At 48.9% G+C, this 9,767-nt stretch overlaps 1 protein-coding gene and 1 long non-coding RNA gene across 5 annotated transcripts in view; one reads left to right on the plus strand and one right to left on the minus strand.

Annotated features, from left to right (window-relative positions):
- Window positions 1-416: 416 nt before the first annotated feature.
- Window positions 417-2,085, minus strand: LOC309662603. The gene is made up of 2 exons (XR_014264807.1): window positions 1,975-2,085; window positions 417-1,136 (listed from the first exon to the last, which is right to left on the minus strand). It is a non-coding gene; the product is annotated as an uncharacterized lncRNA (long non-coding RNA).
- ITGA6 (integrin subunit alpha 6) overlaps window positions 1,721-9,767 on the plus strand; it is a 75,494-nt gene continuing 67,447 nt past the window's right edge. For 3 of the 4 annotated variants that reach the window (XM_082465336.1, XM_082465335.1, XM_082465334.1), the window contains exon 1: window positions 1,796-2,123. In XM_082465336.1, the coding sequence (XP_082321462.1) occupies window positions 1,942-2,123 (182 nt within the window). In that variant the 5' untranslated portion in view covers window positions 1,796-1,941. Of the gene's footprint in view, window positions 2,124-9,767 lie in introns of all 4 variants that reach the window. The other variant, XM_082465333.1, reaches the window with a different exon arrangement.

Raw genomic sequence — 9,767 nt, forward strand, 5'->3', positions numbered from 1 at the left:
CGGTGTGGCACAGGCTGCTCCCTTGGTGTAAATACCCCTTGAGGCGAGATGGCACATGACCCCTACCCCCCATCACCACATGCACACTCAGAGCTCCAGCTCTTGCCTGGGACTGCACTCTGCTTCTCTTTCTATGTCAGATTTCAAGGCAGGCTCCCCAAGACATTCCAGGAGCCTTTGGGCTAGCATTTTTGGCAGACTGCTGAAGACCATGGACCCCTTTTCAGAACAAGGTTTTTATTATTATTTTTTTAATCTTTTGGCCATGCCGCGCGCCATGTGGGATCTTAGTTCCCCCGACCAGGGATGGAACCTGAGTCCCCTGCATTGGAAGCACGAAGTCTTAACCACTGGACCGCCAGGGAAGGCCCAGAACAAGGTTTTTAAATCCATAAAATAAAATAAAATACATGGGATTACAAAGGATACCAATTATATTGAAGTACAGTTAACACAATATTTTTAAAAAATTGTGTTATAGCACTATTATATACATTTTAATTGACATATTACATAACAAGATCTAGCTGAGGGTCTATCTGATAACTACTGTAATTTAAGATATTTGCAACAACTGTGATGTGATGTGAAAAACCTATGGGTTCTACTGGAGACTAAGTCATGGATTCTTACTGCCACCGTGGTGTGCTGCCTACCTTCATAATGGAAAGAAATGCTAAATGTCAGTTAAAGGATTAGTGAAAATAAAAATGTCATTTTTTTTTTTTTGCCATCCAAATTCACAGTAACCTGAATTCTCTCTCCCCGGGTTAACAACCCCTGCTGCAGGATAAGGTTACCCCAGGGGTCAACACCTCACTGGAGGCCCCACCCCTTGTGCTGGAGGCTGGAGCCTTTAGGCCACCCACACCGAATTCAGAGCGGTCTCTTGGCAGGGAAGTACTCCTCCCAACTAATTCTGGGAACTTGGGGGCAGGAGAGAAGGGCTCCTGAGCTCGTGGGTGCCACTTTAAATAACTCATCCTTCACTGTTGAGGACCTTCTCAGTCTGAGAACACCTGGAAACCAAGTTTGAAGTTGCCTACACCAGTGTGACTTCTCCCACAAACTCTCTTTTCCACCTGGACGCAGATCTGTGGATGCTCTGGGGCAAGGCTGAGCTTCAGTTTTCTCATCTGCAAAAAGAAAACACCCACCTCATAGGATTGTTAGGAGCATGAAATGAGATAATAGCTGCGCGTTGTCAATTGCACAGCCCTATTTGTGCTGTTATCCTTTTTGACGGTTAGGTCTTTGAGGGCCGAGGACAATCTATGCAGCTCCATTCCCCAAGTACCTGGCCCGCGTTAATCGCTCCATAAACACTTGTGGAATGAATGAAGGAAGCCTGCATTTGCACGTGGGCCTCGGTCGGCGAGCGCCCAGGGCTCCGGGCCATTAGGGCCGGCGCATCACCAGCACTTGTCTTTACTAACAGGTAGTAAACGCCTTTCCGGCTCTGCGCCGAATGGCAACCACAATTCAAGTGCTTCTCTCCAGGAGGACACCCGAGCTGGGGCTGCCCGGCCCGCAGCTCGCCTCCGGGTCTCTCCGCCACGGCTTCCGGGCCAGGTGCGGGGCGGCAGGGAGGGGCAGCGCCGCGCCGCACCGCACCGCAGCCGGGCAGGCAGGGAAGGTGCCGGCGGCGGGCGTGCGAGGAGGGGCCAGGGGGTGGGGAGGGCCGGGGCGGGGCCGGCGTCCTCGTCACTTGATAAAACGCCTGCGAGTCTCCAGAGAACAACGGGCTCATTCAGTGGTCGGGAGCTGCCCGCGAGGGGGAGCGGCCGGGCGGAGAGCGCGACTCGTCCCGGGGGTGGGGCCGGGCGCGGCGGCGAGAGGAGACTGAGGTGGCCGCGGCGGCAGCGGCGCGGCAGTCTCGAACCCAGCCCGGAGCGCAGGGCGGCCGCGCAGCTTCCCGCTCCCCTCCCGGTGCGCCGGCCCATGGCGGCCGCGGGGCGGCTGTGGCTGCTCTACCTGTCGGCGGGGCTCCTGCCGCGGCTCGGCGCCGCCTTCAACTTGGACACCCGCGAGGACAATGTGATCGAGAAAACCGGGGACTCCGGGAGCCTCTTCGGCTTCTCGCTGGCCATGCACTGGCAGCTGCAGCCCGAGGACAAGCGGCTGTGAGTTCCCCGATTCTGCCCACCCCATCGGGGCGCCGGCCCGCGCGCGAACCGGGGCGAGGGCGCGCCGCGTTCCCGCCGGCCGGCCCTGCCCCGCCCCGCCCGGGACTCCGCCGGCCCCCGGGGGGAGCGGGGCCCGACGCCCCGCGCGCTCGCCTCCGGCCCCGCCCGGCGCCGCGCCTCCCCCCATTCAGCCCCGGAAGGAGGAGAACCCGGGGGCCGACCCCTGCGGACCGCTGCCCCGGTGCCAGGCGGGGCTGTCCTCGGCCCCGGGAGAGTTTACTTTTTTTTTTTTTAAACAAAGTGCTCTCCGGCGATCCTTCCCTCTGGGCGTGTTTGCTGGGAACCCGGCAGGTGGCACGCTTTGCTGAGCTTCACGTGTATGCTAGGCGGGGGTGACGTGGGGTGGAGGGTCGCTGTACGCTGCGGTGAGGTGACTGAGAGGGTCGTTCAGGGAGATCCAGGCCTTTCCCAAACTCACAGAGAGCACCGCGTCCCCCCGCAGACTCGCGCGCCCCGCAGAAGTTGGAAAGCCACCTTTCCTCACGTCCTGCGAGGCTTTCCCCGAAGGGCGGGTGCCCCAGCAGGGGAGACTCTTACATGCCTTCCCCCTTTTTAAAAAGATGGAACTAACCACGCACCTGTTCGCAGGCTAGATCAGCTGAGAAAACAAGACCCTCTTAGTGGTGTGGCCGACCCGTCGCCCAAGCCCCAAAGCGTCCGGCGCCACCCGAGACCCTCTGGGCCCCTGCACTGGGCAGGCCCTGCCGAGGGGTGAAAGCAAAATGTCCGATCTGGGCTGGTGCTTTGCAAACAAGGTTTGGAAGTGACAGCCCCGCACCGCGGCAGAGCGGTGCTCTTCCCTGGAGAAAGTGGAGACCGGCACTCTTAGCCTCTCCTTTTCTTTGGAGACAGTGTTTGGTTCCCACATGATCAAACTCTTTAGGCTGGAGAGGGTATTTGGGAGCTTAGTCGCCGTAATCGCTGTGGGCTACATTCTTGATCTGTGCTACCGAAAAATAAACTCATAAAAGGTCCCCCCTCCCCCCAGGCCTTTAGTTGAACTGAGGTCCTTCCAGGACCAACAGAGCGAAGAAAGCAAAGTGCAGCTCCAGGAAAGCGGACTTTGTGTTTATGAGAGGGGAATGGGATTTTAGGGCTGGAGGAAACCTCTTGATTTCAGCAATTGAGAACTTTGGAATTGGTGAATGTTGCGGGTCCCTGAATCTTAAAGTCAGATTTTTCTGGTAACACCTGCTAGTGAAGCAAAGAAATTAGTTGGAGGTGGTCTGCAGGCCTGGCCAGCTGCTTATACTCTGCTTTCTCTCAGTAGAAATAATTGTTATGCTGTAAATTTGAAATGGAAGGTGGTTTCTGGTAACTCAGTGAATGGATGACATTTAGTGTCTTTAAATACTTGAGCGTGTAGATAGATGTGCGTCTACCCATATGGAGAATGAACTTGTTAGTGCAGAAATGATCGTGGTCTCGCAGAGGGAATGAATACATTCTCAGCATTCTCTGCGCCAGATGCCTACTGAAGCTGGTGGTTTCCTTGAAATACTTGTTCAAGCAAAGATTGTGAAGGGGAGGTACTGGGGCAAGAAAGTGTCTTGGGGGTGGAGATTTGCAAAACGTGACTTCAGCCAGGATCTCTGTTGTCACTGAGGTTAGCAGCATGCTTGCTAAAACTTGTTCTCTCTGGTGGGCTTCTCTATTAGAGCTGCTGCAAGTGAGTAAGAAGAAGCCTGTGTTTGGGGTCTGATGCCTTCTAGAAATGCTCTTCTTAGGGACTGAAGGAGAGGAGCGGCCCACTCTAAGGGGGCTGTATCTTTCCTTAGAGCTCAGAGTGTGGCAGTAACCACACTCTAGAGGGCTGTGGTTTATGTCAAATGCTGCTCCCCCCTGCGCCCCTCCCCCCCCAATTGCTTCTTTTGGTAAAGTATTCCAGCAACATTGGCCCGACCAGGAGAACCAGCACACACAGGCCATATCCACATCAGCTGTAACCTTTGTCAGTAAAGGATGTGTGTGTAAATAACAGCCGGTGAGGTTGAGACCTCACAACTTCTGGGCCAGCTTCCTAAACTCTGTACTTGATGGAAAAGCTCAGTGGGAGTATTTCAGGGAACTGGTGAGAGAGACCTGAGCTCAAAATTCCTTCTCGGGCGTTTAGCAGCTGTTACTTTGAGCCTTAGTGTCTTTATCTGTAAAACGGAGATATTACTGCTTAATAGGGTTGTCGTGAGGCTTAAGAGATAACATGCAAAGTGCCTGATTCCTGCCTGGCATGGGTATTTGCTGACTAAATGGTGATGCATTTAGAAGCAGTAACTGAATTCCTACTGTGTGCCCTGCTACTCCACAGGTGTTAAACATCCTGTGATTCTCACTCTGCCAAAGAGTAAAGTCGAAGGTTATTGTAGGTTGGGTAATTTAAGCTTAGTCACATTTATGAAACCCATCTTCAAAGCAATTTAACTTTAATCCATCTTAGACTTACAACAAGAGTTAATTTCTTGAACAGGGAACTTTACTGAGGCAGGAGAAGTAAAATATCAAAGATGTGTGGGCATAGCAGATGAATGCAGCATTATGGGAACAAACCATAGATTTTTGTGGGTTAAACTTTCTACGATGCCATTTAAATATTTAATAACATCTTAAACTCTACTTAACATTTTATAACAGAATAATATTGTATCTGAGAGCCTTAAAACATGCTGGGTGTTCCTAAAACTTTGGGGACTGTAAAACTGAAATAGAGACTGTAAAACTTTCCTCGGCTGTGTATTAAAGAAGTTTCAGACTCCAAAAGGTTATTAGATGGTTGGCTGAGTTAGTGAGGTCTGAGGACCTTGGAATCTTTCATTTCTCTTAGGTAGTTAAGGTTGAGTCACCCTGCCTAGATAGAAAGTAGGGGGTGGCATCTATGGGTATGTCCATCCTGTGAATCATCCCTCTTAGCTCTTCTGGGAAGAGATGGATCTGTGTATGACTGCAGGGCAGAATCTGGAAGGAAGAGATAAGTGATATCCTCAGGGAGCAATCCTGGGTCTAATCCAATTGCCATTTTCTTATTTTGGGGAACTCTCTGATCACTGCTGTCTTCCTAAGGCTCTCCAGGCCCACTGTCGCTTCTGTTCTGACTCTTTAACATTTGCTCTTGGTTTTTCTCAGACTTGTGATGCTTCCGCTCTTAAAATCGTGTTTACTGAACTAGAGATCATCTAGTCCGACTAGCTCCCTTTATAGATGAAGAAACTGAAGCTGAAAGTTAGGAAATGTCTAAAGTCTCATGAGTGCTTAAGCAAAATCTTAACAAAATCTGGATGTGAACTTGGTATTTCTGACTCATGCTTATTCCACCTCTAAAAGGAAAAGTCAGAAGCGTCCTTCAGACCTGGAGAAATTGGCCAGCATCTGAATTTTGGAAATGTGCTATGTGAGGTTGATTTATTAAATTGCTCCCCATGTGGGTCAGGCTGTCTATTTAAATATCTGTGCCTGGACTCTCTTCCTATTGACCCTTATTCCAACTGGCCTTGGGTCAGCTTCCGGGTCCTTCTTGGCCTGTCACTCCTTCCCCTTCTGAAAAGCCCAGTGAGGGGTGACTGGAGCCAGCCCAGGATCAGAACAGTGTCCAGGATGTGTACTTAAGTACTTGCTTCCTTGCGTTCATTCGGAGTGCCATGTGGCCCAGGGCCATCGTCCAGGGACTGTCTCGGTCACCTTGAGTCCTCAGAGTGGAGAAAGAGCCAAAATGGGCAGGGAGACTTGGAGGAGATCTTAGGACTCTGCAAGAAAGCAGAAATGGACAAGTTTAATTGGAACACAGGCTGGTGTGAGCCCATCCAAGTAATGACTTAGGGTCAAAAAAGAAAAGTATTTTTGTGGCATGAATAATATGTAGGGAAAGTCAGATGAAATGCTCATGTAATACAGTTTTACACTATTGTAAAGAAGCAGGTACTGTGTTCTTAGTTGTATAATTCTCTATTTTAACATAACAATAATATCAAGATTTAATTTAAGCTTTGTAACCAAATAGTACTGGAACTATGGTGCCTGGTTCCCCTAAGAACCTTGACTTAACATATTGCTGTGGACAGAGTAGCAGGTGAATTATCTGGCACTTTCAAGATAGACAGTGGAGACATAATAGAAAATACTATCCTTTGCTTAAGTGACAGGGTCAGTTTTACCTGGAACCCTGGTTGGTTCCGAGTCAGCCCACCTTGAAGAACATAATCATGTTGTAAGAACCAGTTTAAATTTCTCCATGAAAGCCTTTTGAGCCCAACCCATACTACAGCACTTCTTCCTTTGAGTGTCCGTAGCCCTTTGTATCATGTTCTGATGGTTTTGTGTTTAACGGTTATCTGCCATTTTCAGAGGATGATCTAATCTCCCCCAGCTGGATTATAGGTTATGTGAGGGCAGGGGTCTTAACGTTCATTTCTTTGCCTGATAGCACGTAGCATATGCCTTGCAAGTACAATGGAGTCATATCATACACTCAATTTAACTTGTGAAATCAATTTTTCCAGCTCAGGGTAGAGACGGAGAAATCCCTTTATTTAACCCTCTGTCCTTCCCTGCTCACCGTAGGCATTGGTCTCTGCTGCCCCCAGGGAAAGAGAAGCTATGGTGGTAACGCAAAGACTCCACAAGACCTTAATTCTTGGTTTTTGAGTTTTCAAGGGCCCAGGTCCCAGCTAAGGGATTTTCATGACTGATTTTTTTTTTTCCATGGGTGATGTTTAATTACACTTGACTTTTGCCTTAAAGGCAGACTTTAGAACTTAACCCCAGAAATACAGGCTGACCTGCACTGCAGTGCGTACTCAGGATCTGCTGGTTGTTAAAACGAGACTAGATAGAGAAGGATGGCCGTAGCGTAAGATCCTGGAAGCTACTTGACAAGGGTGTGGGGGTCAGATGGAAGTAAGAATGTGAGGGCACTTGTGCATTGATGGCTAAAGCTTTACTTATTCATGGTTAGTAAGGGAATCTTGGATACATGTAACTCTTAAGTGCAATGGTGGGGAAGCTGCTGACCCCCTCCAGTGAGAGCTGTAGAGTGGTGAACCGAGTGGACCACGTGTCTGAACTGAGAGCTAATGGCCTTTTGGGAGGGTGGTCAAGGTTGAGCCCTGCAGTAAAGGGCCCTGGGAGCTTTACTGCTCATCTTACCCATGTGTTTTTGGGCACAAGTTTAGAATCAAATAACTATATTTGCAAGGAACCTTAGGGGTTCTCAAATCTGGCTGGTCGTCAAGGTAACTTGGGGAATCTCTTTATAAAAAATATAATTCTAGACTCAGTTCAGCTCTATTGTACTAGTTTCCATAGATGTGATCTAAGAATCTGTTCATAAAGTTTTCTAAGAGCTAGATGAGCTTTCCTTTTTCACACAGAAGGCAAAAATAGTGTAGTGGATAAGAGCAGACTCTGAGCTATAGTCTAGATCCCAACTAGAGTCTAGAGCTAGATGGGATCAAATCCTGCTCTGCCATTTACTAGCTGTGACAGTATGCAGGATACCTGTAATTCTGCTCCACATTCCAGCGTGTAGGGGTTTTCCACAAACACCGCCAAGCCATTCTCAGATACTAGTCAACTCAGTTCTGACACCCTGTACCTGGAGATGGCATCAGATCCCACAGATTAAGGGTTCAGTCCTGCAAGACTGCCTCTCCCCCACTTCAGATGCCCATGTCAAGTCCAGGTTGTCACCTGTGCTGACGGACTGGCTATAAATTGGAGGTTCCCATGACCCCCTTCTTGGGTTTGATTAATTTGTTAGAGTGGCTCTCAGAACTCAGAGAAACATTTTATTTACTAGATTACCAGATTATTATAAAAAGACATAACTCAAGAACAGCCAGGTGGAAGAGATGCATAGGGCAAGGTATGGGGAAAGTAGAGTTTCCATGCTCTCTCCTAGCATGCCCCTCTCCCCAAATCTCCACGTGGTCACCAACCCCGAAATTCTCCAAACTCCATCCTTTTGGGTTTTTACGGAGGCTTCGATACATAGGCACAGTTGATTAAATCATTAGCCATTGCTGATTGAACTCAACCTCCAGCCCTTCTTCCCTCCCCGGAGGTCGGGAAGGTGGGACTGAAAGTTCCAACCCTCTAAGCAAGTTCCTGGTTCTCCTGGCAACCAGCCCCCCTTCCTAGGCCAGTCCCACAGCCACCTCATTAACATAACAAAAGACATCTCCTCACTTAGGAAATTCCAAGGGTTTTAGGAGCTCTGTGGGAGGAACAGTGGAAGGAAAACCAAATATATATTATTATAAGTCACAATACCTCATCTCTCTGGGTCTCTTTCCTCAGCTGTAAAGTGAGGATAATTGTACCTTAGACTAGTCCTGACTCAAGTAAGCACTTTGTGTGTGTGTTAAATAAATGTGGAAACCAAGGCTGTGAGAGGTGAAGTGGCCATGACATGTTGGGCAAGTTGGTTCTCAGTCCACATCTTCCGTGCTTCCTGGCCTGTGCAGTGTGTGCTTTCTCCTTTGGGGTTTGATTTTGATAATGTTCAAGTGTCCATCCTCCCTTCGCATCCATTCTACAGTTACACATTTGGAAAGTACACCTCAGAAGAACCACGCCTTGTGGCCTTTTGGTAGCTGCCACGCGGTAGATAAACACCAGCAGGGTTTCAGTAGGCAGAGGAGATGAATGGGGAGACTGGTGCGGGGATGATGCGGTTCTGGACGGCAGGGACTTCGGGCATAGGGTACCCACGGAGGGTGGATCGTGCAGTTACAGGGTGGAGTGATTCATGCTGTCTGGTTTCCAGATCTTCTTAGACCTCTGTGACTTTGAAAGTCTCAGCTACCCACCTTATTCCTGGTAGGCTGGGTAATGTGCACTCCACCCAGGGCAGGGCTGATGACGATGTATTTTTCTTAGTCTTTTGTTTGGCAGTAACGTATGGTAGGAAGGAGCTTGTGCAAAGCTGGATCTGATTTGTTGATGATGAAGCTGCCTAAGGTTGAAAGATGCACGGGCAAAGTGTGGAAGTCATGTTCTAGCAGATTTTAGTTTGTTAAACTGGCATTTAGAATTGCATACAGAGATCTCTCGGAACTAAATTGAGGCTAATTGTTAATTAGTTGTGAACTGGCACAGGTCAATTGGCTCTTCACCAGTGTTGGTCCTTATTAGCCTAGTAACAGGGTAGAATGATCACCATCTAAACCACTGCTGTCTGGCTTTTCCGTTTCGATAAACAGGGCAAGACAATTCTAAATCAGTTCACCTGATCCGTGGTTGGTGTGTTTGCAGAATGACACCTTCATAGGCCACAGTGTAGCAGCCCACCTTTCCCACACGGCCACAGTACTGGATTCCAGTGTTGGGTACTGCTGTCACTTCATCTAATCCCAAATTGGCAAAAAGGCTTTAGAAAACTTCAAGTCTCAAAAACCAATTAAATGGTAAAGATGACTGTTCCGAATTAGGGGGAATGGGGAAAGTGCCACAAAAGAAAGTGCAGAAGGCAAAAACAAGTGACATGGAGCCATTGGTTGTCTGCTCGCATGTTTATTTGCCAACCAGCTGGATATGTTTTACATGTTATACAGTCCGAAGATTACTTTTTTTGAAAAGCCATTTCAGATATAA

Source organism: Balaenoptera physalus (genome assembly GCF_965194825.1).
Source record: "Balaenoptera physalus genome assembly, chromosome: 6".
NCBI lineage: Eukaryota > Metazoa > Chordata > Mammalia > Artiodactyla > Balaenopteridae > Balaenoptera > Balaenoptera physalus.